This window comes from Hemiscyllium ocellatum, chromosome 19 (assembly GCF_020745735.1).
Source record: "Hemiscyllium ocellatum isolate sHemOce1 chromosome 19, sHemOce1.pat.X.cur, whole genome shotgun sequence".
NCBI classification, from domain to species: domain Eukaryota; kingdom Metazoa; phylum Chordata; class Chondrichthyes; order Orectolobiformes; family Hemiscylliidae; genus Hemiscyllium; species Hemiscyllium ocellatum.
Genome location: NC_083419.1, coordinates 59154237 through 59169098, shown reverse-complemented (window position 1 = coordinate 59169098; position 14862 = coordinate 59154237). Strand labels below are relative to the sequence as shown.

The window sequence follows — 14862 nt, the reverse complement described above, 5'->3', positions numbered from 1 at the left end:
CTGAGCCATGTTTCCGTAATTGCTATGATATCCCAGTCCCATGTTCCTAACCATGCCCTGAGTTCATCTGCCTTCCCTGTTAGGCCCCTTGCATTGAAATAAATTCAGTCTAATTTATTAGTCCTACCTTGTCCCTGCCTACCCTGACTGTTCGACTTACTTCTGTTCTCAGCTGTACCCGTCTCGGATCGATCTCTTTCCTCACTATCTCCCTGGGTCCCACCCCCTCACTTTACTCGTTTAAATCCTCCCAAGCAGTTCTAGCAAATTTCCCTGCCAGTATATTAGCCCCCTTCCAATTTAGGTGCAAACCATCCTTCTTGTATAAGTCGTTTCTACCCCAAAAGAGATTCCAATGATCAAAAAATGTGAATCCTTCTCCCATATACAAGCTCCTCAGCCATGCATTCATCTGCTCTATCCTCCTATTCCTGCCCTCATTAGCTCGTAGCACTGGGAGTAATTCAGATATTACTACCCTTGAGGACCTCCTTTTTAAATTTTTGCCTAACTCTCTGTAATCTCCCTTCAGAGTCTCAACCTTTTCCCTTCCAATGCCGTGGACAATGACCTCCTGCTGGCCCCTCTCCCCCATGAGAACACTCTGCACCCTCTCTGAGACATCCTTGATCCTGGCACCAGGGAAACAACACACCATTCTGCTTTTTATCTGCTGGCCACAGAAACGTCTGTCTGTACCTTTGACTACAGAATCCCCGAACACAATTGATCTCTTGAAAGCCGACATACCCCTTGTTGCTAGAGCCAGTCTCAATACCAGAAACTTGGCTGTTCGTGCTACGTTCCCCTGAGAATCCATCACCCCCTACATTTTCAAAAACAGCATATCTGTTTGAAATGGGTATATCCACAAAAGACTCCTGCAATAGCTGCCTACCTCTCTTACCCTTCCTGGTGTTAACCCATGGATCCAAGACATCTCCCTACTCCTTCCTATAACTACCATCCATCACATACTGTTGCAAATCCCTCATCGCTTCTCTCTCTCCAACCGATCCATTCGATTTGGTAAGATTCGTATCCAACAGCATTTATTGCAGATATAATCTGCAATAACCCTTAAACTCTCTTTAAACTCCCACCACCTGGCAAGTACTACATATCACTGCAAAGGCCATTTTTTCTCCTTTACAGTCTACAGACCCAGAAAATAACACTGTCTTATTCCTCTACAAAACACTGCACCTGGTTAAATTAATAGTTATGGCTTATGTTTCAAGTTTAATCAAGAGACTATCTCCAAAAACATATCAAAAAAGAACCCACTGTACTTACTACTGCAGCCTTTCTATTGGAGAGACTTAAAATAATGATTAAACCTGTGTTGTGAACTTCACCCAACAGGTTCCTCCAAGATTAGTTGTGAAATGCTCTTTCTTAATTTTCCCAGGTGCACTCCGATGTCCAGCGATACTGAATTCAAAAACACCAAAGGCAGTAATTGTGCAGGTTCTCTCTCTCCTGCACTGCCCTCACCATGTGCTTCCTTTGTCTGTTCTTGTCCCTTTTAAAACTGCCGTTGTTTTGACTTTTTTTTTCCCCCAAAGTTCCAAAACAATGCAACAGCATATAAAACAGTAATTGCTGCTCCTGGAATTTGAGGAAATCACCTCAAATACCTAAAATACCTCAAAAGGAGCAGATGTTACAGCCAGAAATGTTTCCCCTCCTCCATCTTTAATTACCCAGAATCCTCCCCAGAATGCTATTGCCAGGGACTGTTTGCACCTTTGGTGTAATCACCATAAATTTAAAAGCCATAATTTTCTTTACCAATATATAAAATGTTCATATTACAGAAGGCGCAAAACTGGATCTTCGCTTAGGTAATGCGATAAGACAATTGACTGAAGTGATAGTATGGGACAACTTTGGGTCTTGTGATCATGATTCCATTTCTTTTAAAATAGTTATGGAAAGGGATAAGCCTTCCATAACAATTAAACATTTTAATTGGAATCAGACAAAATTTAATGGTATAAGACAAGAACTTGCACAAATTGATTGGAGCAGACTGTTCGCAGGTAAAGGGTGGCTGATAAGTGGGATGTTTTCAAAACTGTCACAAGAGTTCAGAGTCATTATATTCTTGTTAGAGTGAAAAGTAAAGCTAGTAGGATTAGAGAACGACGAATGAAGGAAGATTTGAGGTTCAGCCAAGATTCTATTAGATATAGACAATTTGATTCAAAATGAATCTCTTGAAAACTGTCTTCAAGGTCTGACATGCTTTATGGAGATCATCTCATATTCTTCTAAACACTGGTGAATACAGGCCCATTCTGCTCAACATTTCCTTATAACTCCCTCCATTCTAGATAGTTAAGTGGATGTTCTCTGAACGTTTTCTGAGGAGTTCTCACGGATAACCAAAATGGTACACAGTACTCTATGACTAAAGCAAACCTCTCCTTTTACATTCCTTTCTGGTTGCAACTAAGGCAATTTCACTTCTGAATGACTTACTTTGACTGCATACTGTGTTTGTAATTCATGGTCCAAAATATAATCACTACAGTCTTGATTTTTTTTGTTTAAACAAAATAGTGCTTTCCTCTTCATCCAAAGTGGAGGAGTTCATATTTTTTCATTTTACACTACTTTTTTGCCACCCACTGTATCAAGAGTAAACCTAGCAACTATACATAGTCAGTTCCTCCATTCAGCTTAATTGTGTATCTTTAAGTAATTAAGGGTCTAGCAGAGATCCTTGGGGGACTTCAATATTCATAATTTGCCATTAATCAATCAATCAATTCTCCATCAATAATAATATTATATACACCCACTGAAACCATAAGCCTGTTTGTGCAATATACTAAATGGCATTTAACACTGTGCACTAAGTGCACTGAGCTACAGGACCCCCTTTATTCATGTCACTGATTTACCAACCAACCACCAACTTGCTTCTCGGTGATGTTGCATCTCAATATTTGTTTGTAAACCAAGGCTCTGAACTCAGTGACTGGTGATTAACCCCAGAGTGCTCTTGCTGTTTTAGGATGTGCTGCGAGAAGTAGTGACTAGACTTTTGGCATTTTTATTAAGTAACTTTAAGTGATGATGGAGAATGATTCAGGTTTCCAACATGATATCCTTCTTTGATCATTCAGTTGCATTTGTAGGGAACTGGGAAATGAACAGAAGCTTATTATGTGAAGGAAAGGAGTATAAAATACAATAATTCTAAAGTAGCTTGGTTATAAAACACCTGGAGTAGGTTGCGCAGTTTTGGTCTCTTTATCTTAGTAAGGACAGTATTGTAGCTGGGATGGCAAGACTGACCTATGAACAGAGACTTGGAAAACAGCCTGTATGTCCGTAACTCCTCACTGCGACCTAAAGCATACTTGAAGTGATAGACAGGTAGTTAAGAGGTTTCACCTGGTGGAGGAGTGTTGAACCAGTGTACACAATTTAAAAATAAGGGGCTTCCCATTTAGGACCTAGGAGGAGAAATTCTATTTTACTCAGGGGGTAGTGAATCTTTAGAAATACCTGCTCCAGACAGCTAATAAAGTTCAGGCTCCAAGTATATTTGAAGTTGAGGTTGACAAATGTTCGATTATCATTGTCATAAAGGGTTATGGGAATAGTGTGGGTAAAAGGCATCGATGTTTTCGACCAGCTATGATTGCATTAAATGGCAGAGTAGGCTCAACGGCTGAAAAACCTACTCTGGTTGCTATGATTGGGTTCAAATTCCACCATAAAACTTGAATTTGCTTTTAAAAAAAAAAGGAATTAAAAGCCTAATGGCATCCACGTAATCTGAGGAAAGGACATCAGACCCGAAACGTTAACTCTAACTTTTCTTCAGAGATGCTGCCAGACCTACTGAGCTTTACCAGCGATTTCTGTTTTTGTTTCTGATTTCTAGCATCCTCAGTTCTTTGGGTTTTTTTTTACTAAGGCCATTTAGGGAAAAGATTCCAGCAGTATTACCTGGTCTAACCTACACATTGCTCTGAACCCAAAGCAATATGTTTCTGACTTAACTGCCCTCTGAAACTGCTTTGCAAGTCACTCAGTTGAATCCAACTATTACAAAGCCGAAGAAAGGAGAAAAATATGAACAGACCAACAAGTATCAACCAGGATACTGGAAACAATAAGACATTTTTTAAAAAAATAGCAAAAGCTTTAACATCATTTAAGATACTGCACTATTATGGGTTAAGGTTAGTGTTACATTTCAGAGTTTAGGCAGAAGAGACACGCCAATTTTCCATCTGTTTTACCACCCCAGTTCTAGGGCTTATAGAAAGCTGCCACTCTTTTCTTTGTCTTATGTTCAGCGGAATGGTCTGTATAAAAGTATTTCAGCCTTTCATTCTTGCCATATAGTGATTCATATTTGTATGCATACCCAATAAGTTGACTGACTATTTTTAATTCCCTAATTTAGAGAAAAATAACCAAATCATTTTTTTTACATTAAAAGTTAACGAAGAGGAGGAATCTGAAAACAAACAGATAATTGTTGGCCAAGACACTGAAAGACATTCTGTGTTGCTACGGGAAAGTACTGTGGCAGAATCTGAAGAACCAGCCAAGGCCTTTCCTTAATTTTTGACTGGAAACCAATGAAACTGCAGTAATTCCTCAATGATACATGTCTCTGAACAACTTTTGATGTAAAAATTGTACTCACATCTCAAACATGACTACCACATGACTTTCTCTCTCAATAACACTATTTCTGTGCTTGAACATTGCAGTGAAAAGGGTCGGAAAAGGATTAAAATCTGATTAAGCTGTTTGTATTGATTGTAAAGCGGTCAGCCAGGTTGATCTCAAGTATGGGTTCCTTGATTGGACCAATGAATCTGGTCCAATCAGAGCTCCAGTCGACATAAGCATTGGTGTGTCACACAACCTGTTCACTCTGAGGGAGCTAGATCAGTGTCAAGGACTTCCCACATGTAAATAAGCGTAATTTGGTGACAGGAAACTGGCCTCTGTGGAGTTATTTCAGTGGTGATAAGAGAAAAGCACGCCCTGATGAAATTTGCTCGCAACAGGCATCTTGAGTTGGGATATGCATTTCTGGCATCATGCTGTTATTTGGGAAACTTGCCTCTTTGAATCCTGCTGTCGAAGACTGGGCTCAGTATGTGGAAAGATTCGAGTTTTTTTTTCTGGGCAAATGACATTGGAGCAGATGGAAAACAACAAATCATCCTCCTGACAGCTTGCGGATCTGCAGTTTTTTCAGTTATTAGGAGTTTAACTTTCCCTGAGGCACCAGTCATTAAAAGCTTTCAAGATGGATTTCGTTAAGGCATATCACAACCTCCAAGTCTCTCTAATCCTGAAACACTATTGGATTTTACTCAGCAATTCGAGAAGCAGGGGAATCTGTATTGGTATTTTTGACAAGGTAAAGATGATTGACAGAAGTGTGTGACTTTGGCTTAACCCTTAATGAGATGCTGAGACCCCATTTGGTATTAATGATGCAGCCATGCAAAAGCAACTTCGAGCTGAAGCCCAACAGGACTTCAAACAGGCAATACAACTAGTTTTATCATTGGAAAATTGGCAAGTGGAGCATATGAGCACAGCAGGGTATTTCTATGGAATGGAACACCCTCATCAGTTGTATACATTGCATCATCCTCTGCCATTTCCACCACCTACAAACAGACCATATCTCCCCAACCAATCTGCTTTCCATAAAGACGGTTCTTTCCGCAACTGCCTTTTAAGTCCATGGTCCCTAACAACCCACCCTCCCTTCCCTGCACCTTCCTCTGCTACTGCAGGAATTGCAAACCTGCACCCACACCTCTCTCCTTACCTCTGTCCAAGGCCCCAAACGAGGCTTCCACATCCAAAGTTTCACCTGCACTTCCACATGTCATTTACTGTATCGGTTTCTCCTGATGCGGTCTCGCTACATTGGGGAGACAGGATGCCTACTCACACGGCGTGTCAGAGAACATCTCCAGGACACACGCATCAATCAACCCCACCACCCAATAGCTGAACATTTCAATTACCCCTCCCACTCCACCAAGGACATGGCCTCCTCCATCACCACACCCCAACCACAGAAGAATAATGCCTCAACTTCCGCCTCGGGACCCTGCAATCCTATGGCATCAATGTGGATTTCACCAGTTTCTCCTCCCCTCACCTTATCCTAGTTCCAACCTTCCAGCACAGCACCACCCTTATGACCTGTCCTACCAGTCCATTTTGGTTCTCACCTATCTGCTCTACCCACTCCTCCTATCTATCATCATTACCCACACCTCCATCGAACTATCGCAATCTCAGCTACTGTCCCCCCAGCCCCACCCCCCTCCTATTTATCTTTCCACCCCAGAGGCTCCCAGCCTTATTCCTGATGAAGGGTTCTTGCCCGAAACTTCAATTCTCCTGCTCTTTGGATGTTGCCTGACCTGCTGTGCTTTTTCAGCATCGCACTCTTGACCCTTGCCAGTCTGACTGAGCTGGGGGAACACCACTTGAGTGAAGGCAAATGCATAGCCTCAGTGAGGACATGTCCTGAACAGAGTGACTCTAGGTCAATTAGCAGCAAACCCCCAAACAAACGCATGGCCAAATGGTTAAAAATTTCAGGAGGGGGGCCAGTAAGCCATCGTTATTGCTGCCAGAATGCAGGCTTGAGACAGCAAAAGAACCCGATTAGACATAAGTTGAGTAAGAGATTCATAGGCCAGTATCCAGGAGAGCGCACAGCCTGGAATATCCACCAATACCTTTACAGATATAAATTTGTAATAATATTACAAATCCCTGCTAGGTCTACTTAAGAGGAAAGGCAGTACACCAGCCATAGCTTGAGGCCAAATTCAGTGTTGGACTCTAATCCTAAACGCGTATAATTACAACTTATAACATTTTCTTGAAGGCTAAGTAGCAAATGCAGATACATTCAGCTGCCTCTTGCTGGCAGATCCAGTGGCAGTGCCACCACTGGTGCAAGAGTCCATAAAGGCTGGATACATTTCTAGATACAGCTGACAATATCCAACTTTGGATGCAGAAAAATCCAGTCCTGGCAAAATAGAAATAGTTGGTGATGTGGAGGAACCCAAAGGGTCATTACAACCAGAATTGAAACCTTTTTGGACCAGGGAGACCAGATCACCAGAATATTATGATGGGGAGCAAGATTGATTGAACATCGCCACCAAATTCTGGTGGAACTCCACTGGGGTCATCTGGGTTTCTAAAATGAAGGTGTTAGCAAGGATTTAGATCTGGTCACCAGCACTGGATGTAGATATAGCCTTGTTGTTAGGTCAGTGCCCAGAATGTCAATATATGGAACTCTCATAAGCACTGGTCACGTGAAAGTCCATCACTTACCAGTGGGGAACTTGAGCATTTCCTAAAGTCAAATGGCATTCAACATTTAAGGACATCTCCATAACATCCATCTTTTAATAGTCTGGCAGAAGGAACGTACCAAACTTTGAAGGTAGGCTAAAAAGAACAACCTATAGCTTCACTAAATATCAAATTGTCCCAGTGCATATCGACTAAAAGACCACCCCTAATGCAACTACAGGGATAATGCCAGCAGAGTTGCTAATGGGGTGAAGACTTTGCACCAGGTCAAATCTGATCTTTCCAGATCTGGGGAGGTGGGGGGAACGGCATCAAGAACACCAGTGCTGGAAACAACACTCTGATAAGCGAGAGACAGTTTATTTTAGCGGATGAAGTTTGGTGTAGGAACCATGGGAATGGTCCTGCACAGGTATGAGGCATGATCAACATGAGCTCAGGTTCAGTGATGTATAAAGTTCTAGAGATGTGACAGTCCTGACCAAGCATGTGGACCACATAAAAGCTGTATACACACAAATGGTGCAGGAGCAACATGTGCCTGGCTCTTCAACAGCCTTTGCATCTCTTCCAGAACTTGTGGATTCTCCTTCTCTGTCAAGCAACTACCTCAGAATCTGAGATGGACATGACGGATGTCACCACCTCATTATCTTTGCCGCCTGAAGCAGAGTTAGAGGAACCTGACCCCAGTGCTAAAACGCCCCAGGAGGAGCTTAAAAAAAAAACCCTGCCTATATCCTCAGACTCAGAGGGAAGGATTGTAGTGATTATGACGAGGTCAGCCAGGTAGACCTTATAGAATGAGAGAAAATTTGGCTTTTACCTTGTTCTAATCAGACAACCCTGGCTGACAAATAAGGACAGAGCTGAAAATGTGTTGCTGGTTAAAGCACAGCAGGTCAGGCAGCATCCAAGGAATAGGAAATTCGACGTTTCGGGCCAGAGCCCTTCATCAGGAATGAGGAGAGGGTGCCATGCAGGCTAAGATAAAAGGTAGGGAGGAGGGACGTGGGGGAGGGGCGATGGAGATGTGATAGGTGGAAGGAGGTCAAGGTGAGGGTGATAGGCTGGAGTGAGGTGGGGACGGAGAGGTCAGGAAGAGGATTGCAGGTTAGGAGGGCGGTGCTGAGTTCAAGGGAATCGACTGAGACAAGGTGGGGGGAGGGGAAATGAGGAAACTGGAGAAATCTGAGTTCATCCTTGTGGTTGGAGGGTTCCCAGGCGGAAGATGAGGCGCTCTTCCTCCAACCGTCGTGTTATGTTCTGGCGATGTTCTGGGAGCCAGGAGGACCAGTTCCAATACCGTACAGCCCAGGTGGCCTCCTTCTTCAAGGACCGCAGATTCCCCCCAGACGTGATCGACGATGCCCTCCACCGCATCTCCTCCACTTCCCGCTCCTCCGCCCTTGAGACCCGCCCCACCAACCTATGTATACAGCGTATCATCCGCCAACTCCAAACGGACCCCACCACCAGGGATATATTTCCCTCCCCTCCCCTATCAGCATTCTGCAAAGACCACTCCCTTCGTGACTCCCTCTCTGGTCCACACCCCCCACCAACCCAACCTCCACTCCCGGCATCTTCCCCTGCAACCACAGGAAATGCAAAACTTGCGCCCACACCTCCTCCCTTACTTCTCTCCAAGGCCCCAAGGGATCCTTCCATATCCGCCACGAATTCACCTGCACCTCCACACACATCATCTATTGCATCCGCTGCACCCGACGTGGCCTCCTCCATATTGGGGAGACAGGCCGCCTACTTGCAGAATGCTTCAGGGAACACCTCTGGGACGCCCAGACCAACCAACCCAACCACCCCGTGGCTCAGCACTTTAACTCTCCCTCCCATTCCACCGAAGACATGCAGGTCCTTGGACTCCTCCATCGCCAGAACATAACAACACGACGGTTGGAGGAAGAGCGCCTCATCTTCCGCCTGGGAACCCTCCAACCACAAGGGATGAACTCAGATTTCTCCAGTTTCCTCATTTCCCCTCCCCCCACCTTGTCTCAGTCGATTCCCTTGAACTCAGCACCGCCCTCCCAACCTGCAATCCTCTTCCTGACCTGTCCGCCCCCACCCCACTTCGGCCTATCACCCTCACCTTGACCTCCTTCCACCTATCACATCTCCATCGCCCCTCCCCCACATCCCTCCTCCCTACCTTTTATCTTAGCCTGCCTGGCACCCTCTCCTCATTCTTGATGAAGGGCTCTGGCCCGAAACGTCGAATTTCCTGTTCCTTGGATGCTGCCTGACCTGCTGTGCTTTAACCAGCAACACATTTTCAGCTCTGATCTCCAGCATCTGCAGACCTCACTTTTTACTGACAGATAAGGACAGGCATGTCAGACATCCTGTTTATTCAGACCTGGCTGTAATGGAACTGGATCAGTATCACAGACTCTCCATTTGTAAATAAAGAATGACTTGATGATCAGATACTAACCTCTGGAGTTATGTCAATGTTTTTGAGGAATGATTTCTTTTTCCTTGCGAACCTGAGGCAAGCTATGTTCAAATGCTGAAACATGGTCAAGTTCAATAAGCTCACATTACGGATGTCCTGGTTCCTCAAATTATGTGCCACAACCCCTAATGGGGTCCTAAGCTCAACCTCCTCCAAGACTGCCTTGCATATGCTCCATGGTCTTTTCCTTGCTATTCTTATGCCTCAGCCTCGAAGTTGGTGAAGTCTTAGAACATAAAACATTACAGTGCTGTAGAGGCCCTTTGGCCCTCGGTGTTGTCCCAACCTGTGGAACCAATCTGAAGCCCATCTAACCTACACTATTCCATTCTCGCCCACATGCCTATCCAATGACCATTTAAATACTCTTAAAGTTGGAGAGTCTACTGTTGTTGCAGGCAGTGCGTTCCACGCCCCTACTACTCTGAGTAAAGAGACTCTGACATTTGCTCGATATTTATCATGCCTCAATTTAAAACTATGGTCCCTCATGCTAGCCATCACCATCTGAGGGAAAAAGGCTCACTGTCCCCCCTTTTTAACCCTCTGATTATCTTGTATGTCTCAATTAAGTAGCCTCTCAACCTTTTAACAAAAACAGACTCAAGTCCCTCAGCCCTTTTTCTTAAGGCCTTCTCTCCATACCAGGCAACATCCTCGTAAATCTCCTCTGAAAGCTTCTACATTCTTCCTATGATGCAGTGACCAGAACTGTACACAATACTCCAAATGTGACTGCACCAGAGTTTTGTACAGCTGCAACACGACCTAATGGCTCAGAAACTCAATACTTCTACCAATAAAAGCTAACACATCATATGCCTTCTTAATAACCCTGTCAAACCTGGGTAGCAACTTTCAAGAATCTATACCAGAACACGGAGATCTCTCTGCTCATCGACACGATCAAGAATCTTACATTAGCCCAGTGCTCTGCATTCTTGTTACTCCTTCCAAAGTGAATCACCACACACTTGTCCACATTAAACTCCATTTGCCACCTCTCAGCCCAGTTTTGCAGTTTATCTATGTATTTCTGTAACCTGCAACATGCTTCAGCACTATCCACAACTCTACCGACCTTAGTGTCATCTGTAAATTTACTAATCCATCCTTTTATGCCATCATCCAGAGGATTTCTGTAAATGACAAACAACAGTGAACCCAACAGATCCTTGCAGGACACCACTAGTAACTGAACTCCAGGATGAATATTCCCCATTAACCACCACCCTCTGTCTTCTTTTAGCTAGCCAATTTCTGATCCAAAACGCTAAATCACCCTCAATCCTATGTCCCTGTATTTTGTGCAATAGCCTACTGTGGGGAACCTTATCAAAATGCCTTACTGAAATCCAGAAACAACACATCAACCGCTTTACCTTCATCCAGCTGTCTAGTCACCTTCTCAAAAGAACTCAATAAAGGCTTGTGAGACATGCCCTACCATTCACAAAACACTGTTGACTATCCCTAATCAACTTATTCATCTCTGGAGGATTATTAATCCAATCTCTTAAAACCCTTTCCAACACTTTTCCCACAACCAAAGTAAGGCTCATAGGTCTATAATTTCCAGGGTTGTCTCTATTCCCCTTCTTATTGAACAAGGGAACAACATTTGCTATCCTCCAGTCTTCTGGCACTATTCCTGAAGACAATGACGACACAAAGATCAAAGCCAAAGGTTCAGCAATCTCTTCCTTGGCTTCCCAGAGAATCCGAAGATAAATCCCATCTGGCTCCAGGGACTTATCTATTTTTACACTTTCCAGAATTGCTAACCCCTTCTCCTTACGCACCTCAATCCCATCTAGTCTAGGAGCCTGCAATTCAGTATTCTCCTTGACCACATTGTCTTTTTCTAAGGTGAATACTGACAAAGTATTCATTTAATGCTCTCCCTATCTCCTGACTCCACGCACAACTTCCCACTACTATGCTTGACTGGCCAGAATCTTATTCCAGTCACTTATTCCCAACATACCTGTAGAAAGCCTTAGGGTTTTCCTTGATCTTATACGGCAACAACTTCTCATGACCCCTCCTGGCACCTCTTAGTTCTCTCTTTCGGTCTTTCCTAGCTAACCTGTAAATCTCAAGTGCCTTAACTGAGCCATCACATCTCATCTTACATAATCCTCCTTCCTCCTGACAAGACATTTAACTTTCAGAGTAAACCATGACTCAGGCGCTCGACAATTTCCTCCCCATACAGTAGCTGGTCCTTGAATAAGCTCCACATTTCATTTGTGCCCATCCCTTGCAAATTCCTTCCCCATCCTATGCATCCTAAATCTTGTCTAATTGCATCGGAATTGACTTTGCCCCTGCTATAACTCTTGCCGTGCGGTCCCTTTCCATCACTAAAGTAAACATAACAGAATTGTGGTCACAATCACCCAAGCGCTCACCTACTTCCAAATCTAACACCTGTCCGTGTTCATTACCCAGTACCAAATCTAACATGGCCTCATCCCTTGTTGGCCTGTCAACATACTGTCAGGAAACCCTCCAAGAAACCTTATTCAGGGTGAAGAGTCAAAGGAGGTTTCATGTGCAAATCAATAGATGCTATAAATGTACCTGGGGCCTGATGAGAGTCATTCTTACATTTGTGAATATGTGGGTGGTTAGGACAGGATGCTGAGTGGGATTGAACTAACTTTCCTAATTATTACACAATCCATTGTGAAAGGAGACATCATCAACTACATTGTTCTATTTCAAACATCAGTTTACTTCAGCGGAGGCAGTGGTTGTGAATTTTTAAATTAAAATTTAATGTTTATGTAAAGTTCAGAAAGTATTATCAATCGTCAATATCCGGTCAACACTAAAGAAGCGTAAAGCTGATCAGCTACATAATGCCTCAGGCTGTCAGAACTGTCCTATTGCCCTGCTGGGTGATTTGTATGGGCAGAGGTGGAGGATATAGAAGAGAAGGGATGATTACAGCACTTAAGTATGCTTCATAGCTGGCACGAGAGAATATGGAGAGCTTGGCTGAAATCTATGCAAGTGCATAAATAATAAACTACGTTAAACGCAGTTACTCATTAGTATATATTAACATGCTGTTTTATTTGCTCGTTTTTTTTGTTGGCTTCTGGAGTCGTATTCATTTCTAAAAGCTAAATCAGGTCACTTTGGATAATTATTTGATCTCAGGTCATCCCCTGCCGGCTCTGCCACTCAACTGACTTATTCATTAATTCATTTGAAGGACCTTACCCAATGGCCATGACAACAATTAACTAACAGTTATGTATATATTAAGTTAAGAATAGTTAAGTGGCAAAATAACCCAGGAGTACCAGAGCCAAACAAAATCTCGGAATATTACAAATTGATTCACTTCGAATTTACCTAACAGGCAATGTTAAGGCTCAGAATATGGATATTTTGGTCTTTTGGAGCTCAAAACACTAAAATATTCATAGCAACATAAGTTCATAATGAGGTAAAACAGCCATTTGTAGCTTGAATACAAGATGGGACTTACACCAGCATTTTGTCCCTGTTTTACAATTATACCTCTGATCTCTTTAGCACGCAATTCTTAACTGAAATTATTTATTCTGTGCTCTGCACAAGTACAGTTTGCAAAAGACTTTGAACTTAAATTTGCTGGAATAACATAATTAAGAGGCAGTATGGCTGCAATCATGTTGCTCAACAGCTTTAAGCATTTGAAAGATGCTATATGTTACCTACACAACAAAGGTCAATTAGTCTAAATTTCAGTAACAATGCCTCACCACATACAAGATTTATTTGCATCGATGTGAATAAGGATGCACTGTCATGTGTCTCACAAATAAGAACTACTTATTGTTTAGGTTCCAAATTCAGGCATATTTTTTCTCTCCACAACACTATAAACACTAATCCCATGAAAACCAGTATGTATATTACACTATTCTGTATACAAATTACAAGGAAGCCTACCTAAATGCAGATTCCCAAAAGCAGTTCACTGCACAAACACCAGTGGGCAGCATCCAATATGGATTCCAGAAAGAAACAGACACATCCTTACACCTGATTGAATAAAAAGAAAGCAGGCCATGTGTGAAAACAGCTTCTCTTTTTATACAGCAATGTGCAAAAAAATTTCCAAGCATAAAGGAAACATTAAAAGCCTGACCAAGAAAAATGATCTAAATAATTCTATACAAAAACAAATTCTGAAGCTGAAATAAGTGCGAAAAGGATCTATTTTTTAAATTCTGATTTCTTTGCTGAATATCTGAAATTTCTGCCATTTGTGAAGCATTTTGAATGTTTACAATTCTTATTTTCCTTCTATACACTGTATTTAGTTACAAGCTTAGCAGGTTCTTTGAACCATCTCCTGAGAGGAGCACATATCTTTTTCACTTTTTAAAAAAATAAGTAACAAATTCAATTCACAAAAGATGCTGAGACTGAAAATAGAACATGCTGGAGCTGTGGGACATGAGATTATGGGCATCTCTCACGCATCATGACCTACTGAAGAATATTTAATAGGAATTTCTTCAAAGATAGATATACTAAAAAGGATTGGGATAACTGACCACACAGGCACACCACATTATTAGGTTAGTGTAGGCCAGACATTGAACACGTAGAAGAATGAAAGGTGAAAATTAAAAGCCTCAGATCTTCTAACTTGAACAGGGAAAAGCTTAATTGCTGTTAATAAATCAAAAATTAAGTCTAGCACTCCCACTGAATAATGTATTCGGGAATGTGAGGCGTATGAGAACAAGAATTAAAGACGGTAGAATCATACTTGGCTCTAAAAAAATTTAGATCCAGCAGCCTAATGTCTGGCCTCATTCATGTCACCCCTGTAATTATAATGGGGGCCAAGAAAACTGAAACAATTAATAATTTTTAAAAATTGGCTGCCAAATTTCACAGATGCTGCTGTTGCAATTCCTTAGTCTAACAAAATTGTTTAAAAAAAACCAAAATAATTTAAAGCTCCATATGTTTTTTTTCAATATATCCCTCAAAGATTAAAGCCAATCCTAATGCTGAAA

The 14862-nt window shown here is 42.4% G+C and overlaps 1 protein-coding gene across 3 annotated transcripts in view; it reads right to left on the bottom strand.

The window, feature by feature from the left end:
• Positions 1 to 14862, bottom strand: part of gxylt1b (glucoside xylosyltransferase 1b) — an 84406-nt gene that overhangs the window by 48013 nt on the left and 21531 nt on the right. For 2 of the 3 annotated variants that reach the window (XM_060839971.1, XM_060839973.1), the window contains exon 2: positions 13781 to 13873. The exons of the other annotated variant lie outside the window; for it this stretch is intronic. In XM_060839971.1, the coding sequence (XP_060695954.1) occupies positions 13781 to 13873 (93 nt within the window). The remainder of the gene's footprint in view (positions 1 to 13780; positions 13874 to 14862) is intronic. 3 annotated transcript variants of the gene reach the window in all.